Source organism: Larus michahellis, chromosome 2, assembly GCF_964199755.1.
Source record: "Larus michahellis chromosome 2, bLarMic1.1, whole genome shotgun sequence".
In the NCBI taxonomy this organism is placed as follows: domain Eukaryota; kingdom Metazoa; phylum Chordata; class Aves; order Charadriiformes; family Laridae; genus Larus; species Larus michahellis.
Window position 1 is genome coordinate 98,219,584 of NC_133897.1, and position 27,083 is coordinate 98,246,666.

Here is a 27,083-nt window from a genome sequence, read left to right on the forward strand (position 1 = left end):
ACATTTCATCTGGCAGATAACACTCGCTGGGCACAAACAGAACTGCTCCTGGTGTTTGCCCTTATGCTTTTTCTAAGCTTATTTCCACAACAAGGAGGAGTCGGAAAGCAGCGCGACCTAAGAGGAGAAGCAGAGCTGGAATAAACACCCTGTACTGTGGGGGTTTTTTTTGCTGTTGTTTCTTTAATCACCACCTGCTCTACAGGCGGGCCCGGGCTCGGCGGGGCCCACGGCAGGGCTGTGGGGAGCTGGAGCTCTGCAGCAGTGCGGCTGGGGCAGAGGCTGAGGCCCCGGGGTGGCCGACGTGGGGCCCTGGGCAGGATAGGGGGAGCCCCCAGGAGGGGGAGAGGGGCAGTAGGGCCTGCAGTGCCCTCAGGGCCAGGACACCCAGCAGCAGCAGAAGCCTAGTGGGCTCTGGCTGAATTTCCTGGTATGCTTCAGCTCTAATTTGGGAAAGAAAAACACAGGCTGGCACAAGCCCCAGAAAGGTCACCGCCTCCTGCCGCACCAGGCTGACAGCCCGGCCCAGGCTTTCCAGCTCAGCCTCGCCGCCAGCCCTCAGCTGCTGCTCATGGCGGCCCTGTGACCGGCCAGCCAAGCAGTGGGTGGTCTGTGCTGCTCTCCCCACCGCGACGGTGGCCACAGACCACAGCCGAGATGTGGATATGGAGTGCCCAGCAGCCCAGCCTGGGCCTCTGGGGCAGCACCAGGTCAGGGGAGGCCACGCAGGCAGTGCCCCACGGTCTCCCCGGGGTGAAGGTACTCCAGCGTGGAGCACTCAAGTCATGAAAGACAGCACGTCTCCTGGAGGTTGCTCCTAAGGGAGTAGCTTCATTGAAAGCCCCATCAAGCAATTCGTATTACTGCTTAGGATTCCTTCCTTAAAAGTCTACAATGCCTTGCATTTTATTTATTTCTTCAGCTTCCCTCCTAAAACCTGTTATCTCCATCTCCTTGGGAAAGAAAATGAAAGAAAGAAAATGTTTCTGAGTTTCTGAAACAAGGTCTGATTAAAATGCCCGGGCAAGTAGATGCCTGTGCGTTACTGCTGAGGTGGGACAGCCTACAGTCCAGGTCACCCAGCACCATCCATTACAAGATCCTGATTTCAGGAATTTGAAAGCTGTTAGACTAACTGGTCAGGATGAAAGTTTCCATAATGGATGCCTATCTCAGGGTGATTTACAATTATAAAGGCAAAAACTGGGCAAAGGAAGAACTTACCGTCTCCTTGAGACAAGGAAAGTAATAGATTGTACCTTGGTTTGCCCGTCTTCTGAAATTCTTACACAGCTTCAGCATCTCACACACTGCAGCGTGCAGAGATTATAAATTTGGAGAGCAAGAAGTAGGATCGCTGAATGGCAGGGATGTTTCTCTTCCAGTTCCTGTGTAAACCTACAAACATTTGGCCGAGCTATGTACCCTTAAAAAAAGCCTGTACGTGTTCAGCAGCAGAGACTTACACCCAAACTCCCCAAAGCTGCATCAGGAACAGGCAGGTTTCTCTCCTCTTTGCTTTCTACATGCCAGGAATTTCTCCACCGAGCAAGTGAGCATACTCAAGTTGTGATAGCTGGGCCTGGGCAGGAATTGTTCCCATTACCCAAACTAAGAGCAAGAGGCTGTTTGTCCAATGCTCCAAAGTTTCTGCCATTTGTGCCCAGACATGAAAGCAAAAGTCAGATCCGAACAACGAGGGCTGAAGGCCAGCTGGGCAGATCAGCAAAAGACAATGTCAGAGGAGGAGAGGTTTGTGAAACTATATAAATAAATAGTAACAATGAAAAAAATAGCCTGTGCCAAGTGGCTAGAGACTCAGTATCTGTGACTAATTGGGTATTTGTTCAGCTATGGAACACCAATCTACAACCAAATCCTGCAACCCCATGGCAAAGCCAGGAAATTGCAAATCTTGTCTCATTTGCACATAGTACAAAGCTAGCAAATAATAACAGGAAGCATACTCTTCAAGGAGAAAAACTGAAACGCGTGTTGTTTTCTTTTCTTTTCCTTTCCCTGCTTCCCAGAGACAAATCTGAAAGCAGCACAGTTACTGAAATGACATTCACTGCAGTGGACTTACTGTTTGGGTTTGGAACTCCAGAAACAAGGTCCTTGCTGTCCGGAGCAAGGGCGCCGTAATTTGCATGGTGGTGGTGATGACGGTGGTGGTGGTGGTGCCTTGCAGGCATTTTTGTGGTATATGGTGCTCCACCATTCTCCTCAATGTTGAACTGATGCAGATCACTGTTGTTCAAGGGATAGCTACAAAATAAATTCAGTTCAAATTAGAGTAGTAAGCAGTAGGACAAACTGTACTTTTGGAGAGACAAACTTTATTGGGGAAAAAATGCATAGCTTTTTTGTAAATAAAATTTTTAATGAGATATATCCCAAATCTTTACAGTTTTCTGTTAACAGAAGACTAATAAGGTGCGGAAAAAGGATGTCTCTACCTGTTTGGCATGACTTTAATACCAGAATTATTTTTGATTTTACACACTACACAATCTCTGCTAGACTCTTATGCCAAGTAAAATTCTGACTGACTTACGGAATACAATTCTCAAAAACATCAAAATTTGTCCTGCAGGAATTTGCAATTTCACCTGGGACAGCAAAGTGCTCAGGCAGCAAACAATAATTCCTTTAAAGTGAAATTATCAGAAGTGCAGGCCAAGGAACAGTCCCAGAATGACATTACATTCCTGAGAAAGTTTTAGCCTCCACATTTATGGTGCAAAATAGCTGTATGAGAAATACATGACTTGGGAAAAAATAGAGAAAGAGCCCATTGGAAAGAAAAAGTTTTACAGGTAGCAACACACAAAACAGCACTTGGTCAAAAAGGAATCATACCTGTGCTGGTAAACTAACTGGGTTTGGGTTTTTTTCATATGTTTAGTTAGGAGAATAACTGTTGTCAGTCTACAATATATTGAGAAATGGAGACATTGAAATTTTAATTCATCATCTCTAACTCAGAGGTGTCAAATGACACCGTTGATTTTCATCAGTAGTTTTAAGTGATGATGTTTCAGTTTATTCTTTGAAATGATGATGAATTTCTAGAAATGATATTTTCTTTCCATGCCATCAACCAAAAAAGACTGAGATAACCGTACATACATACTGCAAATGACTTGAATGTGCTTTCCTCAGAGCAGGGCTAAAAATTTTTACAAGGTTTTATCATATTTTGTAGTATTGCATTAGACAGTAGTTGCAGTAAATCAATTCATTCCAAGAAAAGATGAATCCCCTGCCCATTTGAAAAACGCTAAAGAAATTATATCTTCAGCTGCCTGGGTTTTCAGTTTGCTTTTGTTACTAACAGCAGCTGAAAATCCGACAATATGGAATAAAGACAAACAGAATAATTAAAGGAACAATGAATAAATTATACCTAGCCACTTGCTACATATGTTCTCTGCAGATTACTTACTGATTCAAAGCAAAATTAACTAGTCATCTGCAAATAAACACATCTGTATCATTTCCAAAGATATGCTAAAGCATGCAATTTGGTGCATCATTAATAACCGCTGTCGGCTTAGTAACAAATTTTGACAACATGAAGTTTCTGACTAGGCAGTAATTGAATAACACTTTGATGCTGGCTGCTTTTTGAAAGCAGGAGGTGGGGAAAGGGATGTTGTGTATATTAATCTTGGCAGGTTCCCGGCATGTAGCACCGACTGCCAATAAAGTCATTTCTGATGCCTTACTTGCCTTAAGGAAACAATACAAACAGGGGTCTGATCCACAGGGGACAGCTTTGGTGAGCTCAGATAATCCAGGACTGGACTGTCTTTTGAAACTGCACTGTATCTTCACTGTTATAATCAAATCAAGGAAGTGCCTACTGGGGGAAAAGGGTACAGGCTAATGAGATTGCACACTAATTGTAAGAGCTCTCCTGCACTCTCCCTCCAAGCTCCTTGGATTGAAGTGACATTTTTTGACTGAGAGGATAGCTGGTTTTGTTCACGCAGTTAAAACCCTTACTGGAAATAAGATCAGTTTTGGGCTGGAGCCTCAGCACATTCTTTTTTTTAGTCTATGATTCAATTTTTTTTCAAGACACAAAACCCCACATGTTTGGGAGTTGCTTTCATTTCACCTACTGGGAGGCTGGTTTAGCAGATTTTCGACTAGCCTTTTCAAAATGAATGAGATCACACCAAATCCTTACATTGACTCCTCATATCGCTATGGGCCATGAGGTAGCTTCCATGCTAAAATAAGAATGACCCGAGCAACTGAATGAGCCAAAGCACCTCTGCCATGAGGTCAAAGATGCACCAAATTCTCTAGACATATTTCTTGACTGTCCAGAGAGGAGTGCTTGTGCCATGCAAAATGCAGGGAGACTATTAATTCAAAGAAGTAAAGAGCTAGTCCAGCAAAGCTGATGTTCCGGTGTGCACTGAAATCCTTGAAGACAGTTAAGTGACACCGCTCCAGTCAGGTTGTCAATGCCAACGCAGTGCACTCTGATGTGAAATCCATATTGAAACTGCTGGTCCATTTAAAAGGACGCTGTCACCAGCACTCTTCCAGGGCTGACAGCAATGGATAGATATTGAGGCAAACTCATCTCAGTGGTCAGTCAGCTCTTCACTTCTGATGGATATGAGGTTGGAGTGAGGAGGACTTTCCTACCCATACCTTCCCTCCCTCCCTTCTTCCTAAGAGTTTTGCACTAATTCGCTACTAGACCAATGAGTTACTGAACAACCATAAACAACAGTGCTTGCAGCAGCCCCTGAGCCAATCTACTAGAAAAGTTGACAGTACCCAACTGAAAATATCATTAGTAGGCCAAATCCCTATCCTGTGTACTCTCTACTGTATAATTTAGGGGCACATTAGACATCTTAGTGCATTTTCTACAAGGTGGCATCATTATTTGGCAGTGATGTCACATCTGTTTTTCACTTATTTTTCTGTTCTTCCACTGTCTTAAATCTAGAGACTTGAGACTTTTCCCTTCAAGACATCTTTTCTTTCTATTGCTTGTTTCTATCTGGCTTACCTGAATAGATAATGTGCTCATGCATCCTTCCCAATCCATTGATGCAAATAAATCGCTGCTTTCAATGAACCAACTTTCTGACCATATCCTAAGCCCTCCACATTTTCATACTTGCTCCCCAGACATCAAGTAGTGCTCTCAGACTATGTGCATACATGGACAGGTATCAGTTTTCATCCTTTCTCTTGTATTTGACTTTTGACCCTCCTAGTATGCCAACGTTATACCTTTGTTTTACCTTTTAATAGTCAATTGGCTGTCCTGCAGATTACCTCTTTTTCCTCTGTTATTTACCTGTGTAGTTTTCTCAACAAGCTCCAGCTGCTTCCTATACAACCAACTCCTATCCTTCAAGCAAAATGATGCAGGGCCCTACAGGCTACTATGTAAAGGAAGAAAACATTTATTCCTTCTCTGTCCATCCCTCAGATAAAGCACTCCTGAGGATTCAGTTACCACATGCTGAACCTTCAAAAAAGCCACTCAAAGTTCACATGACACTTGGTATTTCTTTTTGTGTCAAACTCATATAATTACTTTCTTTGGACCAAACAGGCAGCACATTGAGGAACAGGGCGAATAACATGTATTTTCTGATTACTTTTTCCATGTTTAAAATTTTATTTATATTACTAGTCCTCTATCCCAATTTTATACTCTTCACCCTTTGCTTTAAAAGCTATTTTCAGTTGACATTCTTACAATTCACGTGCTCCAGCCACCTGCTGCCTTACCAAACCATGCCTCAGTGGACAACTCACACATACAACAGTGTTAGGAGATCGCAGAAAAATGGAGAACAGAAAGGTATTTGAAAGACTGAATTACCCACCTCCCCCCTCAAAACTGGCCTGTGTTACCCCAACTGCTTGGCTGAACTGAATCTTCAACACCTTCACTAGCGGAGACTCCATGAGCTCCCTGTGGGAGGCCAGTGGGGCAATAGCAGAAAGCAGGCTAAAACTATCGTGCCTATTGGATGAGTCTGCATGGATTTCAGACCCTCCCTGCTACAGATGAACAGTGGTTTAAAAAAATCCCAGGCTTCTATGTCTGGTTGTGATAAACTTCAACAATTGCCACACGCACCTCTATGCTTTGAACACTGCTTCTGCACCAAACCACCGCGATATGCTAATATTTAAAAATCCTCAAACTTTACACAAACATCTCCACAACCCCTCTCTAACCTCCCCTATTGGCAGCTCAGAGCAAGTCTGACGGTGACTTGTGCAACTTTTGGCAGCTCCAGTCCTCACCGCGGGCTTTGTGCTGAATGTGTTGGGAGGCTCCCCCAACCACTTCACTCCCTAACAGGAGACGTTTCACCCATCACCATATCATCACAATACCTTCTTGAACATCAAAACAGGCTTTAGATGTGCTCCCAAATGTCACTCAGTAGAACTGTTGAAGTGTATGTTAACAGTGTATGTGTATTAATGTGGAGAGACTCTCAGAAGTCAAACTAAAGCAGCTATTATGCATGAAGCATCAGTGTGGCAGCGGGGCGGGGGGGATAAGACTTAACTGCTATGTTAAGCAAAGTGGTCATTTCTGGGGCTTAGTCTCTCCCTTTGGAAAAAAAAAAAAAAGAAAAGACTTTGTGTTTATTCCCTGCCCAAACCCAACTGAATTTTTAGCCAAACTTGCTTTAATTGCTTTTAGAATCTCACACACCCCTTGTATTGCTAGAGTATGCAAAGTGGCACAGAGGAAACAGAAAGGATAGGAAGAAAATTGCATTCTGCATGAGCATCAATTAACACCAGAACCACTGGATTGAAGCAAAATACTTTGAGAGGACCCAGCATTATACAAGAAAATAACACAGAGCATGGCAGGAGGATTGTGCATAAAAGAAGGAGGATGAAGTTTCATTTTTACAGCCGAGAACTGGGACATATAGAAGTAATGAGTGTTCCTAAGTAAAGGAGAATTTGTATCACTAAAACCAAACCTATGTTGGTTTTCTTTTTTTGCTGCATCCTGTAACCAAGACCTCCTTGCTGGCCAGAACTGGCTTCCTAAACTGTGAGAAGTATAACTAAAGCTGACACAGCCATTACGCTTCCACGTTCTGCCCTGACACCACCAGATGAGCCGGTCCATTTGCATCCTTTAGGGAAAGCCTGGAGAGATGTGCTGCAGATATCTCTCCCCTCTGCCAGGGATGATCAGCAGTCCCCATCCATTCCTAGGGACATCTCCAAAAGCAGAGCAGGCAGCCAGCAGCCTTCTCCCAGACAGAAAAACAAACCTTGGAAGGAAAGACAGAATGGTGAAGGGGAAGTGGGTGTTCAGAAATGGTGACAAGAGCGGGGAGAATTTCTCCTGTAGGAGATGAAAGTATGTGCAGCAGCTTCCTGCATTGCAAGATGCTGAACTAAGTTTTGAAGCAGGAGTAATTTGGAATTCTCCACAAGAACAACAGAGCCTGTGGCAAAGCATGTTCTAATAAAATACCAAGAAACAAATCTCAACTCAACAAAGCCATTGTCCTCACAGATTTCAACTTATCTCCATAAAGATCATTAAAAAAAATACTGCCTTGCAAAACTGTCGTGCAAAATATGCCCACTGGGGAACTCAACTTGCTTTTCTTCATTCACAAATGGTTTAAATTAATGATAACGATAGCTAAAGATATTTAATCACCTGTCAAAAAAATTCATTGTCCCAGGTGTCCTTGCAGATGAGAAAAACTCTGAAAAGCAGACACAAAATCTTCTAAGACAGATGAAATCCTCCCCCAGGTCAGTGCTGCCTTCCCCTTTCAGTCACAGGCAGCCAATGTATGCCTGGCCTTGGGAAATAAAACAACTAATCCAAGCAAGCCAAGTCAGGTTAAAATAGGAGCAAAACCAACAGAGGAACTTAGGCCTCCAAGACAGCTTGCAGCTGATCTTGGGTTGCAGCCTTTTCCACCACTTAACCCATTAAATAACTCAGGTCCTCTGAGCTAAACACATCCCTGTCTCCCTCTCTCCCCTCCTCAGCATGACGTACCTGCCAGAGCATGCAGACAAGAGAAGCAGGCACAAGTCTGATGCTTAGCTAACAGAGAACACAAGAAACCACGGGATGTGACAGAAGAAATTGCTGGACATAACAGATGAAAGCGCAAGCAGCTAACAAATGTTACAGAGCGTGCCCTGAAGGATTGCCGGATTTCACAGGTGAAGGGAGAGCTACATGAGAAATGGCCGAACTTCACAGAGCACTGAAGAGGAGTCTCAGGGATTTTTTGGCGAAACAGCCTTGCAAGGCCAGCACTGCCTAGGAAACCATATCAGTAATACACATAAGGTCCAAACTACCTAGGTAGCCGCAGGAAATTTGAGCACGGACTGGGAGCACTGCATGGAAAAAGCAGGGGTAACTGAGAGGAAACAAGAGAAGGGAACGGGACAATCCGTGTGCATCAGGGAAGAACAAGCATGGGAAAATGGAGAGAAGGGGGAGGAAAGGGACCAGCCACATGTAAGCAAGCTGCTGGTCAGTATGCTTGGCTGGTTAAGCCTTAATCACTGCAGTCTAGGTCATCTTCTTAACTGTAGTCCTAGTTTCTGTGGGGGTCTATGCCTAAAGGATTGAGCTCTCTGTGCTGCCCCATGTTTGTGTGCTGCTGTTTGTGTCTGTGGGTGCTGGTAAAGGCACTGCTCTCCACCCCTTCTGCTCTGCATGGCTGGTTGAATATGTGCTCTGTGTGTATTTACATCTCTGGAATACGTGCTCAGCATCTCTACAGGCTGGGCTCAGAAACCGGGAACTACAAACAGCAGCCTCACATCTAGCAGATTAGGAAGGTGAAATCGCTTTAGCCTTAAAGCCAATCCACTGGATTTGGCTTCCCTTAACAATATGATCCCATCTTACAAAATATTTCTGTCTCTGTCCCTACAGAGCTGAAAATCCTTGAAAAAAACCCATGTTTTTAAAGAAATTAATCACACTGTAGAAGTTCCATGCTTCTAAATTATTCAGATTCTGAATGCTGCTAATGGCCTACAAAGAAATATGCAATCTTCTGCATTTTCAGTAATTTGCCATAACTTTAAAGTCCAGCGTAAACATACCTGACACTATTACCACACAAATGACTTCAGTTTAGATTACAGAATTTTGCCCTTTTAACACGTTACCAGTAAAGCCACTGAACAGGTACAGTGTGCAGCAAGTAAAAAACTCTTACCGACACAGGACAGAATTTTTCACTTAGTTGCTCAGAAGACAGTATTAACAGCTAAGAGTAACAAAAGCAATCGCTCAGCACAGCAAGGGCTTTCTTATTTACAAACTTGCAACCTGTCCTATCTCTGTTCTCGCTGCAACACTTGGGCAACTCATCTGAGTTACAGCAAGAAACTCAGTTTTATCTTAAAAGCAATTTTCAGACTTTTTTTTTTAAAGTCAGAAATTGCGAATGCGAGACACATTAAATACAACAAGAGAATCTGCAAATGAATGATAACAAACGGAGCCCTCCTGGACTCAAAATTTTGAGACAGAAGCAGCATCCAGTTTTACATTCAAGTTCCTTGAAGCCTTGCTTCAAATCAGCCTTGCTTATTGATTCAGCGAGATCCGGGTGCTGAAGACATAGACACTGAAGTCTCAAAGCTCCCTTGCCTTTTTCATTCCTCTTCTCCATTCCCAGAGTCTCCATCAGACTTCATTGCTTTTCCTTTTCCTCCCATTGCATGTTCCACTGTAAAACTCTGCTTCTCCTAAACCCTCTACTTGAGCTTTTTGTTTCCCTGGCCCATTTTTTTTTTTCCTGAGCTCTTCCTTCTTTCCTGTCTGACTCCTACACTCCTACTGATGAGAAAGACTCGGCTCAGGGACACCAAGATGCTGGCCCTGCTGCCTGCCAACAAGGCCTCACAATTCAGGGCCTCAGCCCCTGGAGATGAGAAAGAACACAGCAACTTTGTCATCTGTTTAGCTACTGAGTTCATGGCTACATCACCACACAATTTAAAGAGCACTGGAGATGTAGTGATGTTTTGTATTTCTACTTCTCTAAGGTTCTCAAAGTTGCAGAAATTGGTAATGGCAGGTAAACCACTGCAATTATAATTCCAGCACAGGTTGTTATGGGTTTAGTAGAGAAAAAATTTTTTATAAAGAATAGCTTCTAATCTGGAGTATTGTATTCGATCAGTACTTCCTACTACTAATTAGGTGTGGCTACTTCTTTCATTTTCTTCAGGATGCAAGAAGTAAAAGATGTTTTTCATTGCCTCATTTAAAAAAAAATATTGTTTTTTATAATCTTTCAACATATGAAATCGCTAAGCTATGAACTACAGGTTTTCCAAACCGTTCTTATTTCAAACATCTGTTCTTGCTTAATTCAATACATCTTCACCTTTGATATGATGAGCTACAGGTTTTGCTGTTTGATAGTTTAAAGCTGACGGTCACGCTACTGTAAGGAAAAGGAAGAGGAAAAACCAAGCACATTACAAAGACAGAAAGTACAAAAACCAATTAGAAGTGGAAACGTAATTGTGGTGGCAATTTGAAAACAACCCTAGGGGCATTTCCACTGGTTCTCCAATAGCCTTAGCTCAACATTAACCCATTAATCTTATTTTTAAATTGGAAGATTCCTCAGTTCTCAGAAGGTATGACGGCTGAGGCAGTCATCATGAATGCTTTTTCTGCCAGAGAGAAAATGAACTGGATTTCTTCTGAAAAGACACATGCAACACATGATGGAAGAAAAGACACCACCAGACCAAAAGGAGTAGTCCCACAGAGTCAAGAGAAAGCCATTATTCCAAAAACACAGAACAAATAAGTAACATTGGGTCTAAGATATCAGGCTAGTGGAACTTCCCATCTCCACCAATCTTCCCTCTGTGCCAAGTCTGCCAAGGCTCAATCTGGAAAAAAAAATCACCATCTTTAGGAAAGCTGGACGGGAGATACTGTATGTTTTTAAGCATGACTTTTTCCTCCGGTTCAAAATCAAACATTATTCCATGCTGAAATTAAAAGCAACATGCAAGTTATTACAGACGTGTTTGCATTTTCTGTAGCAGCCTATTAATATGTGCAATGGACGGTGCAGAGAGGCTTGATTTGTGAACTTTACAACTAAATTCAGATTACCACTTATGAAACCAACTATTTGAAAATAAGTTGTTTTGCTTTAAAGGATAGTCATGAAACAGTCATTAGTAAGTAGTTGAGAGCAGCATTTAGTCTGCTGAAGCTTTATTATTGGAAGTGACTCATATCAAGGGAGGAACTCCAGCCGAATCAAGTTTTTATCTGTTTGCTGTGACGCGGCGGCAACAAGAGCAATAGCACAGACTCAGAAAGGTAGCCTATTTGGCCAGTCACTTCAAGGTACAACAGTATGTGGAAAACAAGGGCAGCTGAACAAGGTCTTCCTCATTATCACACACTGCTTTGCAATGTGAGAGACAGAGAGAAAGGTGTGGTCTGTCCCTTCACATTATGTTTTTTCTTACCTATTTTGACAAGTGTTGTTTTTGTCCAAAAGCTGGGCCTTTCTATGTGTCTGCTGCCTGCTAAGAAAGGAAGACCAATTTTCCTGCAGGCTAATGCTAAAACTTGGGAGCATGCCTAACAGCACTGTTTTTCCAAGCACTTGCAGTTTGAACGTAAAGTAGGAAAAAGTATTTATTCTGAAACAGTTTGAAATCTCTGTCCTCACACTGTAGGACAAGTTTGGCCAGGGTGCAGAGGCTGGACCAGCAGAGTGCTAGTTCAAGATGGCCCTCAAAGGGATTCTTGGCTGGCATAGTCTTAACAAAAAAGCTAGGGTCCTGCTGGATCAGTCCCTTTTCAAAGCACAATATACGCAGTCTGAGATCAATTTGAAAAAAATACAGTTCCCATTTTATGTCCATTAATGCCAGCTGGTCTGTAGTAGCTCTGGCTCAAAGAATCTCTTTGGCTACCATAAGCAATGCTGCAATGGCAGCTTTCCCCTGCAGGACTGCTTTCCTTAGTTCTCCTTTGTGAAGTAAGAGGAAAACCACTTATCATCAAGTCTTTCCAGAGATCTGGTCCGTCAGGTTAGATGAACGTCCATTGAAACTTCTCTCCTTCGAGCTAGGCAGTAGTAGCCTGCCTGCTTGATACACAAACTGGAATGACTGGTGGAAAACTTCCTCTGAAAACACGATTGCGGTGCTGAACTGTCTTCCTCCTCCCCCTCAGAGGGTTCTATCTAGCCAACTTTGATGCCTGAGAAGCAAGTAATATACTCAATTTCATTTTTTCCCTTAGACGTTCCCCAGCTCATTTCTTGCCAGTAGCTGAAGTTCCATTTTCAAAATTACTTGCAAGTTCTAACACTCTTTCTCTTGCAGCCTGAAGAGACGTCTTCTGCAACACTCATCCAGAAGGAAGGAAAACTGACATTTGACATCACAAGGCTATAATATATGCTTTGTTCTAATCCACAATGTGAGAAAGCACCCTCCTTTTGGTCAACTTGCACATGGGTTCACTGATAAAAGGATCTGGAAGGACTTGTTGATTCTTTTTAAGTGTGCAAACCCTCGGACTGCCAGCTTTGGAAATGCATTACAAAACCTGATCCCTTTGTTCATTTTGCCTGTGACTCACATCAGCTGGAGAAAAATAGCTGAAAATGGAAGTTTAAAGAAAAAGCCCACACTAAAACAATTTCCCGAAAGTGACAACGCTTTCAGTATTGTATTTCAGTATCATATTTCAGTATTCAATATTAGTCATTAGTTCACGTGCCAGGGCCTGGCTTGGGCTGAAGAGCAATGTATTTCAGCCCCAGTTACAGATGTGGTATTGCCAGCTTTTCGAATCCCTCACCAGTTCCTGGGGGAGAGGATGGATGCAGGATTGCAGAGTTATTACATGTCAAAAGCAACTCCCCTGCAAATCCGAATACGCAGAGTGGAGAGCCAGGCCTGAGCTCTGCTGGGGAAGAACTGGTTTCCAGCTTTATTAAAGGCAGGACTAAGGCACGCAGAGAGACGATCAGAAGATACTCTCAGCCAAGATGTGTCAAACAATTCTCCAGAATGTGGAAGAATGCGGCCGATTACACACAGAACTTCAGATCAGTGTAATTTCTCAGATGCCTAGCGCTGTATCTCACACACACCATCCCCCCCCCCAAGCCAGGTTGATGCGAGGATAGTGTTTATCACCTGCAATCAGATTACAGAAGAGTTTCTAGGTGTATGCTGGACTTGTAAAAAGAATATTTTTGACTTGCACAATGACTAGACTTTAGAACAGGGTGGAGAAAGTTGGCACGCACAGTTCAACAGGCACCCCTGAGAACCTGCTTCATCTGTACTCAGAAGGTGGTACCTCCTGCAGGGAATTTGCAAGGCTTTTTTTTTTTTTTTTTTTTTAAATTTCCCTGTATATTTAGAACACATTCAAAATGTATTGATTTCTCTCTACCTAGAATGACTGAATAACATGCTCTTTAGTAAAAATTGGCATGGCATCTCCTCCTGAGGAACTCCTAGTTAAAATAATTCAACACAATGTACAAACACTCACATACCAGGGCTATCAAGTCCCTGCACTGAGTTTGTGCATCTATAAACTACCAGCGGCTTCCTGTAGCAGCTTGAATCTAGAATGTAGTACAGCTTTATATCACCAAAGTTTTCCCAATATTTGTTTTTAAACAAAAGGTGCTACTACCTTTAACAGCTGAGTTAACCAAGCATTTCCCACCTTTTTCCTCTCTCCCCACATAATTTGGTTTTCACCTGCAAAGTTTTGTGTTGCTTCAAACACCAAAATGTATTCCTAAAAAAGACCAAATTTTATTCCTAATGTCACAAGGCCCATTATTAGTCACTTGTTGAAAACAGTACTTCGTAAGTAATGAGTGTGCTAATTTTAGGAAAAAAAGCCCACCAAATCTGCTTTTAAATTTAAAGCTTCTTATTTGTACTACCAAGTTCAGTGCAGGGGTAACTGTATCTACCTTTGTTGAGGTGACAGAAGCCGCAGGGGTCAGTCAGAGCAATGCTGGCGTCAGAGAGGAAACAGGTAGAAACGCTCCCTCTTCCCAACCGCATCCCAGCCCATTTGCTACAAGAAGCCAACTAAGACTAGAGCAAGGAAGGAGAGAGAAATGGATCTCTTCTTACCTATCTGATCGCTCGGTGACTTTGCTGGTACAGATTTCTGCAGACAGCAAGGAGGATGTGGGATGAGAAAGCAAAAGGGAAGCGCAGAGTGCATGAGCTGCTTCTCCAGAGCAGCGGAATGACAAGTGCTTCCCTTGGGGTGACACACACAACTGCAGAACACACAAGTCCCACAGGTTGTTCTTCACCCCTGAGCAGACCTCCGGCATGAGGCATTTTAACACTAAAGGACTGGTTTAGGCCTTGTGCTGTCTCTTCTTGAAATCTGCCAGGGAGATCCCTCATTCAGTGCAGCTTCAGCAATAAACCACAGATAACAACACGTGATGAAGAGGAACACTGACAATAAACCACACAGAATCCAATGAAGTTATATGACAAGAATGATACTGTATTATGAATGTAGGTGTGTGAATCATGAAGCAACAATGCTTCACTTTAACATGAGTATTCAAAAAAAACTCCAGAGGGCATTCAGAACAGCAACTAAACTAGGCTCTCGTCCCAATGACTCCAACAAAGTGTCTCTTTCTTCCTTTCCCAAATAAAATGCTGCTGAAACAGAGGAAGACTAGCCTGGGGAAACTGAAGTCAGCCTCTGTGATTACCCACCTTAGGCTTCCTCGGGCATTTTCACATCTCAGTGCACAATTGCTTTATTGTTTCCCCCTCCCTCTAGAGACTGCACTGAAAATGTTGATCCAGCACAGCATTAGTGATTCCAGGGCAAAACAGGTACAAGTACAAGGTGTATCATATCTACCCACCCTCCCCCAAAATCTTTCAAAAATAAATAATGCATCATAACCAGAATAAGAAGATTGAAAATTTTTATTTGTACTTAGCACATACAGGAAAGATCAAAACAAATATTAAAAGATAGCATTTGTAAACAAATATATTTCACAAAAAGTTATACGCTATCAAATTTGCTCTGAAAAAATTCATGGTTATAGCTGTTTACGAAGGTATATTTATCAAAATCAAGTTAAAAACTACTTCATTTTTTAAAATATCCCTAATGAAGATTCATTCATTCCAACAACTTCAGAGAGACCACAGATGTATGGCCTAATTTAAAACAAATGCATGAATGAAGATGGCACTACGATTTCCAGTTTAAAAAAAAAAAAAAAAAATCAAAAAAAAAAAAATCGGCAAGTGATCAAAATGCCAGCCAAACCTATTTAAAGACCTAGGTTTGTAAAACATACATTCAACTTTGCGAATGTCTAACTTAAAAAAATAGAGCTATTTCACTGGGATCGTCCTCATCTTGTAGTGTACCGATCACGAGCTGTGCTTTTGAATCCGCTCAGAGGAAAGTTACCAGTAGGTAGTTTTATGCAATTGTGTAGTTCACTTCCATAATCACATTAAAAATAAGAAGACAGCAGCACCCTTTTAGCAAGGATTCATTTTTAACATTCTTGCTTTTATAGCAGCAGGTATGGTTTTGGGGGATGCTATCAATATAATCAGTAAGTCAAAAAAGGAATACACATATTCCGTGAAGCTTATTAGAGTGTTCTTTCCCTATACTTGTTTTCAAAGTTAGGCAAGCACCTCTATTTTTCTGCAGAACACAAAAATTAAAAACAAATGACACCCAAACCTATGACTAACTCAGTAGGCTCCCTTTGTTGGTGGTCCACAAGCCATTTTGATTGCCAGTGCGTATTCTGTTCCTTCCTCCCTCCAATCTCCTATTTGTCTGTCAACTAAAAAAGAAAGTTTCTCAAACTTCATCTATTAGTTTGACTCAAAAGAAACAATAAAAATAACTGAGGCACAAATGGCTGATCTTCAACAGCAGTTAGAGGGTCACAGATTTGAAAGTACAGTAGAACGTACATCCCCAGAAATATTTCTGGTCTCGGTGCACTGAGAATTCTTACCGGCTTTCACAAAAGGTTTTTCAAGATTTTTACAAAGATACGGAAAATACTTTTCCCAAGAATGTCCATGAACACACTAAACAAGGATGGATGTACATACAAAGACACACACTTTATGCACAATACACTTTGAACATACTGCAGACAGACAAGGACCATGGAATGCAATGATCGTCTAAGATGGCAGGTGAAATGAAGGTGACTGTTTTTCAGAGAGTCGTCATGAGTTTATCTTGGTACACCATACTTTGGACTCCTCCTAAATTCTTCTGGTTCTGCTCCTGGATATACCGTAAATTGCTGTCCTCTCCACTTGTGGGGGGTTTCCAATATGGCCTGTCATCATGATAGGGTGGCCTGTACCATTTGCACAGTGATTGGTTAGTGAGAGATGGAAGTAAACTTATGAGCGCTACACAGTTAACATGAGTTCATCCAGCAAGTGCTAAGCATGCATACGGTGCGATGGGCAGCGACCAGTAAGGCAAGGGAACGGTGACAGACCTATAGGTCTGATGCAGAATCCACTGGGAATCTTTTAGCTGATTTCAAAAGGCTTGAAATCGGAGCTCAGTCATTAAAAACTCTCCCTGTCTTCAAGTGTTATAGGCAAGCGTTGTGCGTCACTGCCCCTGAATCCCAGAGGGATGGCGGGGAGGCAGGAGGAGGAAAACTACTATAATATAGGAAATGACACAGGAAAACTAAATGCATACAACAAACAAGTAAAATAACCCATATATGCAAAAAGTTGAGATCATGAAAATATATCCCTAAGGCCTGAAAAATTAAGAAAGGCAATCCTATTCAGGATGAAAGGTAAATATTGCTGTTTGTTCAGCACTGGTGCAGTTAATTACTCTGAAGCAGCCTACAAGTTACATAGCCACATTTTGTTAAGACAAACACCTGGAGTCTATGGCTACTACAGGCATTTCTCTGTGCCTATGTAGTGAAACTTGCAAAAGTACTAAAAGGAAAAATATTTTTTCCTTATTTGTTCATTACTTATTGCTGCTTAGAGATATTAACCTCAACCACTTCTACAATGTCTCCTGAATCACTGCAGTGGGGAGTAAATAAATAAATAAAAATTTTCAACAGTAGGTAGGAAACAACAATATTTAAGATTCCCTTATTACCAAATTGAAGTTGCACTTTTTATTTGGGCTTTCTTTCTTTTTATTTTCTCAGAAGACTGAACATTAAGTTAACTGCAAACAAATAATTTCGCTGAAAGGATTTTACTAAGACGACCGAGACACGATTCCACATATTATATCACAAATTATTCAGAAAACCTCCATACATAACACGTATTGCACAGGTAGCTTCATTTCAGCCCTTGGCCCATTCTAGACTTGCAGGCCCAGCAGAAAGACCAGCAGAAAGAATTTCATGCATCTGTGGTCTGAGCTCAAGTTCATTGTCAGATGGATTAAACTTTCCCAAATCAAGCTATCCAAGATGTTAAACATCCAAATCATCCACTTTTACTCCAAGTTAGAATAACTTGAAGCTCCCACTTTAACCACACATTTGAAGCTCCCACTTTAACCACACTTTTAAACACTTCTACCTGACCGGGACAAAAATTCTGAGCACCTTTTCTACAGAGCTTGCACGACTGAGCTTTTAAGTCTGTTTTTGAGACTTACAAGCCTAGCTATAAAAAAGCCATTGTTCGTATTTCACTGACCTTAATCTTTGCCCAGGCAGCAGAGGGGCTGAAGGGGGAGGTTGTCTACACACATTACAATACGTTCTTGTGCTTATTTCAATATCACTCTGCTCCAGGGTGAACTATTTGGCTTTAAAATGTTACAGGCTAGCATCATAAGTGAAGAAATCTTTAGAAAAATTTCAGCAAAACCTCAAAAGATTTATAAAATTATTAACCTCTCTTGGAAATCACACTTTTGTAATGTGAAATTGTACATTTTAAATCACATACCAAAAAAAAAAAAAGGACAAGTAAACCCTAAAACCAGGAAGAATCTTGAACATAAAGTACAGGCAAAGTTAATTACCTAATTTAAAGCCTTCTGTTTCTAGCATAAATTTAGTATGTCCTTTACTGCTGTATGCTAGGAATTTTGAGATGACAATGAGCATATCTGCTTCTCTGCCGAGTAAGTATTTCTAGTAACATATTTGCTTTTTTCCTGCGTTCTCAGACTCAAACTCAGACCAAATTGTCTTTTCATGCATTTTAAACTCAGCCTCATCTCCAGAGGCTGCCTACACTAAGAATGCAGTCTACCCATTCTGATGTAAGAATATAAAGATAAAAATGTAAGATGAATAGGAAAGACGGCTAGGGTATTGGTATTTTTTCAGTCAAGATGGTAATTATTCGTCTAAAAAACTGAGTAACCTAAAAAGGTTCTGGTTTATGAGGATAAAATAGCATCTGATTTTTTATCATGTGTACATGCACAGACATGTATCCACCTGCAGAAGTGTGCCTCCAGTGTGAGTTCCACCAAGCTGGTTCAAACTTGGACTGAGTTTCTTCCAAAATTTCTTTTCACTCAATTTCTCTCATTACTAGTTACAAAATAAAAATGTATGCAAGAGGATAGCACAATAGCACATAGAGGAATGCATTTCTGAAACAGTTCTCAAAACCTCAACGTTATGTTTTCACTAATTATCTGTAAAGGGTCTGATGCATTGTTCCATGTACATGTTATTTTTCCATATACATTTCTGCAAAAGACTAAAAAAGTGCTGCAATGCAAGGATCTGTTCACTCATAACTTAACTTTACCCTAAAATGAGTTTCTTCTTTGTCTTAGGAGATTAAATGCTGATCAAATTGCAATTAGTTTTATTAAAGCTACTGAGCACGTTCCCATCCGACATACTCCCTACAGAAATACACTAAAGTTGTATTTCAAATTCTGAATCAAAAATCAACCCGAAAAAAATTTTCATCAAGGAGATTAGGACATTGCAAAGCAATACCTAAACTGTTATTTAATACTGCCTCTACATCACATATTTCTGAATTCTGTTTGCTTTTCACGTGCAGAAAATTGCCCAGTATGTCCACCAAAGCTTCAAGCCAACAGATCAAGAAAGAAGTAGTCATCTTTTTCACAAAGTGAAGATTGCTTACCTTACATTCACAGGTGTATGTGGATGCCAGTGTGGCTGAGCAGGATGTATATTAGGATGATACTGTGGCTGCAAATGAAAAGATTGAACCCGGTTAATGAAATCATATAAAAACTCCCTTTTAACTCTAACTTTTTATTTTCCTGGGGCAATGGAACATGCTCCCTGTGAGCCCTAGAAACCCCACTGTTTCAGACCTCCTCCCATGCCATTTAGGATACACACGAGACCTCTTGGTGATGAGCTCGCTTATTAATACACGCTTATGGGAAAACGCACAGAAAATTGCTTTTCTGTTTGAGAGACAACCTGGCACATCTACTGCTCCTCATAAGAAAGCACATAAAAAGAATGTCAGCTTTAATCAAAGGTGGAGAGTGAGAAAGGTTACTATTACAATAGCAGTCAGTCTTCAGGAGGTCACCTATCTTTGGTGACCTACCTTTTGGCATTTGTCTCTCATATCCATAAGATCTTGAGGAGAAACAGCGAAAAAAAATCACCGGTGAGGCTTTTAACAAAAACAAGCGTTAAGAATAAATTCTTATGCACACGCTCACTTTGGATGAAAGCACGGCTTGCTTTCCCAGTAGGGAAAACCGAGTAAAGTTTTTCCTTGCAGTGTAAAAGGGAGCTTGTTTAAAAAAACCAAAACAAAACAACAAACAAACATTTGACCAGCAACGAACTCCTTAAGTGTTGTGATAGGGGAAGATAATTCCAACTTTCCAACTTTGAACTTGTTGACATGGATCACCCAATGTGAGAGGCTGCTCTAGACAAAAGCGTTGCTCACAGAGCAGTCTCCTGGGGCCCGTCATATTCACAAGTCCCAGAAGTTTTAACCTGTGATTTCACAGAAAGGGAAGGAAATGGGGTGGCAAATGGAGCATATTCAGCTTGTAGAGCATCCAAGAATAGGGGGGAAGAAAGAGAAAAGAGTCCTCCCCACCCCTCCGGTTTGCCCTTAACTCCCGGTGTGATGCTGTTTATTTCTGAACCACCTCAGAGAATCTCACCCGAGTAAGGAAAGGGGAGCAGACCAGCTGTACTACTGAGAGACAGGAAAAATATTTACCATTAAATAAGAACAATAACAATATTCTCCTCAACAATTGTTATGCTCTTACCTGGTAGTTATGGACTTCAGGAGTATTTTTAGCACTAAGGGAGAAAAAAAACAATTAGCTTTTATGTAATTAGAACATCTATGGCACAATTTCCTATAGTTCAGGGTTCTACTCTACAGGGAAGTATTAGAGTGAAGTAAAATTCATATTCTTAAGGACATCAATTTTTTATTCAAAATATACACCACAGCAATTAGGGTGCAAGAAAGAGGGGTGCAAAATTTTTTTCTTCATTTTACATTTACAGAACAGGAACAAAAAAATGCGAGATAAGTAAGCATAGCAGCAACAAGTAGAAAGGAAACACAATTTACTTTAGTCTGATCTCAAACACAAAAAGAAAAAAGATTGAAAAAAGGGAGGCACTTCAAGTCTTATAGGCAGTCCCCAAGAAGAATCTGGTGCTGCATAATGAGATCCCAAAGCAATTCATCCCACACCAGAGAATTTGTTTTGACAAATTCTAATGCAGAAATGGTCTTCAGAATCCTATTTGCCTGACAACAGCAACTGAGAGGTAGAGAGAACTTGGGCTGTCACTTACCACAGTTGTGCTGCTTTCACAGGATTGTTTGCTTAAAAAGAAACAAACAAAAAACCTTAAGACAGCTGAAAAAAAACCTTAACACATGTGAAGCATCAGTCATTTTGCAGCTATTGGGGATGTTACACTACAGCTTAAGCAAATCCTCATAGACGCATTTGCACAAACGTGTCAGAATTGCAAGCGCAGCCCTGTGCTTTCTAGCATTCCCGTGTGAGTCCATAAAGCACGAGGCAGACACGAACCCCTCTCTGTTTCTGCAGGAGTCAAAGCCCACTAAAGATGACAGCGGACAAGAGTATTCTTCCCAAAAGTCACAACAGAAGGACTCGTGGCAGAGTGAGTTCTGCACAACCACAGCATTACTTTTCTCACCTTGCTGTAGCTGCCATGTCAATATCATTGAGAAATCAGAAGCTACCCCTCACAGCGATTTTGCATCTTAGAGAAACCAGAGTACTCCTGAAGTTGGTAATGGCCTGTGTCTTATTACAGTGAATGGTGGTAGCCAAAAAAGCCCATCAGTTGGGAATACAGCAAGGCACTGAGCAATCTTGAGCAACAAGGTCTCGGCTTGTGCTTTGGACAGGCTGGATGGAACGGTGAAGAAGGCAGCTGAGTAACTGGGATGTATCGTTTCTTTTTCCTGACAAACAGTATATTTTTTCAAGAGCGTTGAAAAACTGCTGAGTGATACAGCTGAAAATCCAAGCGTCTGCTGAATTCAGAAAATGGATGACAAACTTCATGAGACACGGTAGAAGTCTCAAAGAGTCTGAGGTAGGACAGAATCCAACGCTTGTGGGCTGCAACTAGGTACAGGTCTTAATGGCCAAGAGATGTGCGAAAGACAATAATCTAAAGGGAGTTTTTGTACTAACTTAACGAGCATGCTGTTGAGCTCTCTGGAGGGAGATCATCTGCGTATGACAGCAGTTCTGCCTGGCTGCCATGCACAGAGAACTAAACTGAACATAAGCCACACTTTCTCTCCTCTCCCCCATCTCACAGACATAAGTATGGAAGCACTGAAACACAACCTGCAGGTCTGACAGATCCTGTTATGGTAAAAATAAAATTAAAATAATCTATTCTTTCACTTACGAAATCATCCCCACTTACCATATAATTGACTCTCATGTATCACATAACAGTATCTCACAAAATTAATAAAATTTGCATTTCCGTAAAAAACTGACATACAGTAAGGAAGGGGGTGGAGAGGATGTTACAGCCTCTAGAATGCGTGCATGCAGACTTGCTACCCTTTTCCCCCCGTTGTACATGAGAAATAAAAATGCCCCCATAATACCACAGGGACTTTTCATGGAACTGAGGTTCTTATTCTAGGAATGCAAAGGAGTGCCAAGACACCCCAAGGGAATGTCAGCCCACCCTGCTCCATACAGCATAGAGCTCCAGCCTCAAGTAACACGAAATTTAGAGGGAGTTGCTTTGCAGCGTTCCTTCCTAGGTTTTTCTACAAGGAATAAAAATCTTACCTCAAGTTTTGAAGGACAAATGACAAAACCAAAAGGGAAATCAATTCCTTGCCATTCCACTCAAATTCAGCACATCTCAAGTCCCAGAGAAAGCTGGTTAAGGTCAGAGTCTGGGTAGGCGAATAATATGCCACTGCAGTCAGCAAAGCAGCAACAACCGCATGATGAGACTGCTCAATAACCCTAATACTGTCTGGCTAGATTAGCAAGTCAGTGAGGCTTTTGGACACTGCTCCACTCTACGTCACAAACGCCCTTCTTCACAGAAAATGTATACATGCTTTCCCTCATTGAGTTTGATGCAACTTTTCTTCCCTCCTCAAAGCAGCAACAAAAGAAACCACAGGTACCTCCTTCTCCACAGATGGGGAGTGGAAGGACTAGGTGTAGACAGAGATTAAAGACGGTAGATATGAACAATAGACTCTGACTTTGGAGAAAAAAAAACAACAACAAACCAAACACCGCATGCACATTCTGATTTTTAGGTGGTCTGCCATGGTTTTCTTTTTATACTATGGTACAGATTTTATGGTTGTAATATGACATTTATATGAGTTAACAGGACACCTACATGACCAGTTCAGTGAACACACGTACAAATACTTACCCTTAAAAGTTGAATGCCTTCGAGAAGGATATCGTTTGCTGGGCCTTCTTTCAAACGTACTAGTTCTACGTAATCTCGTCCCATGTGTTGCTTGATACTCTGTCCGCCCACTTGAAATACAGAAATAAAGTTAACTACTGCCTCTTGCTGAGTGCTGTACCTCCTCCTTTGCATAAACACAAATATATTGCTGTTACTTCACTAAATACCTGAATCTGAAGCGTGATCCCAGCCTTATGAAGTCGGATCTACTAGATTTACTATTTGCTGGGGCTCGCAATCTGAAGAAAGCATGGTGCTCCACTGCACACTTCCACAAATGTTTGCACGTTTTGGCACTGTCTAACCGGAAAACAAATGTGTGCTCTTGCTCTCTGCCCTAAATGCAGAAACAAAAGCTTTGGAAGTTGGCATGCATGATATTAGTTACTGTCCTTCGTAGGAGAAATACAGCCTGGGCCAACAGTGTGCTGAGCCTCCCTTGAGCTCTTACCAGCCTGAGCACACAACACACTTTGTTGGATCAGGCCCAAGTAAGGGAAGAAAGTTACCTGTTCATCATCTTCTACAACCACAAGCGTTAGTTTGCTCTTTTTAAAGTCCATTTTTGTGATTTTAGGCCTAAACACAAGAAGCAAAAAGAAAATTAATGGAAAAATATCATTTTGTAATCTAGGAGAATCCTCCAAAATGTATGAGTGATCTGCAACCCTGGAGCACTTAAGGAATCATAATAAAAGTATGATTTCCTGGAAATGGGACTATTTTTCAACAAATATTTTGCATTTGAGAATGGTACTTCTAACCAGGCCAATTTACCTTCAGATGTAACCTTGATCATAGAATCATAGAATAGTTTGGGTTGGAAGGGACCTTTAAAGGTCACCTAGTCCAATTCCCCTGCAATGAGCAGGGACATCTTCAACTCGATCAGGTTGCTCAGTGCCCCGTCCAACCTAACCTTGAATGTTCCCAGGGATGGGGCATCTACCACCTCCCTGGGCAACCTGCTCCAGTGTTTCACCATCCTCATAGTGAAAAATTTCTTCCTTAGATCTAATCTAAATCTACCTTTTAGTTTAATGCCATTACTGTTTGTCCTATCGCTACAGTCCCTACTAAAAAGTTTGTTCCCATCTTTCTTTTAAGGCCCCTTTAAGCATTGAAAGGCTGCAATAAGGTCTCCCTGGAGCCTTGTCTTCTCCAGACCGAACAACCCCAACTCTCTCAGCCTGTCCTCATAGGAGATTGATATTTTAACTTTGTAGATTCGACCTACATTACAAAATATAGTCAAGACCCCATTATGTAAAGGGGAAAGATCTCAGCATTTTAACAGAAAGGCATATAACACAAAAACAGATTACCAAAAGAATAAGCCTATTTTGTTGGCTCCTTCAAAGATCAATATGCCTGTTGGTGTCAGTCCAAGAGCATATTCACAACCATCTCTTCCCTGCAAGCAAGCACAGAATCAATAATCGATATGCCATTAGCAGTGTAAATCTTACTACAGTAGTATGTCAAAATCCATAGATTTTAAACTCAACAATAAGGTTTCCTTCTTTTTTCTTTTCCACATTACAGAGCAGAAGAATATGCATCTGTATTGGGTGCAAACTGTCAGGTTTTGGCAACAGGGGGCTGCAGCGGAAGGAGGCTTTGTTGTGTTCCAGATGGCTCTGACGGCCTTGGAAATGGTCCCTCACCAAGACTGCAGCCAGGGGAGACCACACCTTGGCTCACACGGGTTTAAGAGCAAGCAGGGGAAGGAGACACAAAAGGAAAAATTTAAGGGATGTGGGAAAAAGGCATGTGGAAGGGGGTGCTGTGGGGAACATGGCTGGAGACACTATCGTGGGAGGAGACTCTCCCTGCAGAAGGAGGTCCTTCTGGGGGACCATGCCCAGGGGTGAGCCACACCACAAGAGGGACATGCTTAAGGGTCTGTCCCAGGGCAGGGACAACCCTGAGGGGCCATGGCACATGGATGCCTTACACTGGGGCAGGGACAGCCCTGAGGGACTGCAGCCCACAGGGAACCCCTACCAGGGCAAGGATGGCCCTGAGGGACAGTGGCCCATGGGCGACCCACGCAGCAGCAGAGGAGCAGTAAGAAGCACAGGTCAGCAGAGGAACACGAGTGAGAAGCAGGAAGCAGCACAAAGAAACTGTTGTGCAGATGACCCCAACCTCGTGGGCTTGGGACGGACAGAGTGTAACCCACAGGGAAAACAAGGGGAGCTGACATCGGGAAGAGGGAAGGAGAGGTGTTGGACTGAAGTTGAGCTGGGGATGGGGGAAGAAAGGTGTTTCTGTGCTTGTCTTTTTTTTGGACAGAACCCAAATCAGTAATTAAACACTTATGTTAATTGGCAGTGTATTAAATTAAGTGAAATTCCCTGAATTGAGACTGTTTTGCCTGAGACAACATCTCTATTCAATGTTCTGACCCCACATGCATAAAATAAAGTATAACGTGGATCTTACCTTAACTACATGCATATCTACACCATACATTTCTAGCCATTTAGCTTTGTTCAAGTAGCACAATTCGGCCTGCGCCGGGCTCTTTCCCCTGCGAACATAAAATTTATTTAATACTTTATGGTAGGAAATTTTTGTCCGTTTTAAATGTTTAAAAATTTGTTCCTCTACCCCTTTTCTTTGGGCCCTCAGTCTAAATGACACTAAATGGTATTTCAAGCTTAGACTATGCTTTCACCCTATTCACTCCAAATGAAAATAAATCAGAGGGATGAAAACTGAAAAAGGTCTAACATTGCCAATAAGGACGAAAGTTCAGGTAAGACAGCGTCACCAAAATGTACTGTATTTATTAACAAAAGACAGGAAAGAAACTATTTGCCATTACCCTGAACACAAAACTTTACGTGTGCATGTGTCAAAGAGAGAAAGAGAATTATTTCCAACTCAAACAGAAAAAAGATCAGCCTGCTTAAACTGTTATGAAATCCCCTAAAGAAAAACAAAGAAAAAAAGAAAAACTCACCCTACCAATCTTCCCTAAATTACCGCTTGCCATTTCTAAGGAGGGGGTCTCAACTGACAAACATAATCGCCATTTTAGGTCCGTTGAAGGGGTTCTCGTGGACATATTTGACAGTGGAAGAGAAGAAAGCCTCCTGTTGCCAGAGACACCGCTCCCACACAGGTACCCTACCTGCACTCTTTCCATTTCTGAAAAATGTCAAATTCCATTGCTTCGGTCTGGTTTGGCGCAAACCTGAATTCAGACACGAGTTCTGGTGTGTGCTCTGGGTGCTCACACTCTCCCAGCTCAGCTGCAATCAGTCAGTTGAAAAATTAAAATCATAAAGATCATGGGATAACCAGAAACATTTAATTCCATAATCTCCACAAAGACAATGACAGTTTATAAATTTCTAAGTATGCCGTACAAGAATATACTTGTACTGATATCGTAAGTTAAAAAAAGACAACCCACAAACTCAAACCAGATTGCACCGCAAAAGTCAGACAAACGCATTTGCAGGAGCAGTGTAAGGTTATGGTACAGAATTCTGACATTTAAGAACGTTAGAACTAAACCAGCTTAACTAAAGCTGCTTCTCTGGATTTTAAAGCATTTAAAGGAAATAAAGTTTCTATTAAAACCAAAAATCAATGCACTACTGTTTCAGAAGGGGTTACTTTGAAACCTCCTCTTGTTGCAATGAGGTCATACTTTTCATTCCAAAACACTTCCCATTCTATTGCATGCTTTGTTACATTACTGTTCGTGTCAAAACGTGAAGATAATACCTAGTATCAAGAAGCCAGTGATAAAAGTTGTGGGGTTTGGTTTTTTGTTTGTTTTTTTTTGTTTTGTTTTGTTTTTTAAACCACAGTGGTGGTGTAATATTCAGATTAAGTCATTTGTAAGAAAAGAAATGCTGAAGTGTCAACATAATCGAGGTGTCACTTTCTACTTATTTACTTAGGACCTGGTATCTTCTTTTCTAGGAGCAGAACACTTTCAAACTCTACTGAGCTCAGCAGGAGATGCAAGCGCTGAGCATCTCAGTGATTTACGCCCTTAACTATCTTGTGCCTGCGACAGGCTTTGCT

The 27,083-nt window shown here is 41.6% G+C and overlaps 1 protein-coding gene across 6 annotated transcripts in view; it reads right to left on the reverse strand.

The window, feature by feature from the left end:
* EPB41L4B (erythrocyte membrane protein band 4.1 like 4B) overlaps positions 1-27,083 on the reverse strand; it is a 177,496-nt gene that overhangs the window by 70,710 nt on the left and 79,703 nt on the right. For 5 of the 6 annotated variants that reach the window (XM_074576347.1, XM_074576345.1, XM_074576348.1 and 2 more), the window contains exons 7-16: positions 26,176-26,296; positions 25,482-25,569; positions 24,359-24,447; positions 23,543-23,612; positions 23,201-23,370; positions 22,992-23,101; positions 20,880-20,910; positions 20,336-20,369; positions 19,207-19,274; positions 2,087-2,268 (exon numbers count right to left, since the gene is read on the reverse strand). In XM_074576347.1, coding sequence (XP_074432448.1) covers positions 2,087-2,268; positions 19,207-19,274; positions 20,336-20,369; positions 20,880-20,910; positions 22,992-23,101; positions 23,201-23,370; positions 23,543-23,612; positions 24,359-24,447; positions 25,482-25,569; positions 26,176-26,296 — 963 coding nt within the window. Of the gene's footprint in view, positions 1-2,086; positions 2,269-15,000; positions 16,440-19,206; positions 19,275-20,335; positions 20,370-20,879; positions 20,911-22,991; positions 23,102-23,200; positions 23,371-23,542; positions 23,613-24,358; positions 24,448-25,481; positions 25,570-26,175; positions 26,297-27,083 lie in introns of those variants that run through there. The other variant, XM_074576349.1, reaches the window with a different exon arrangement.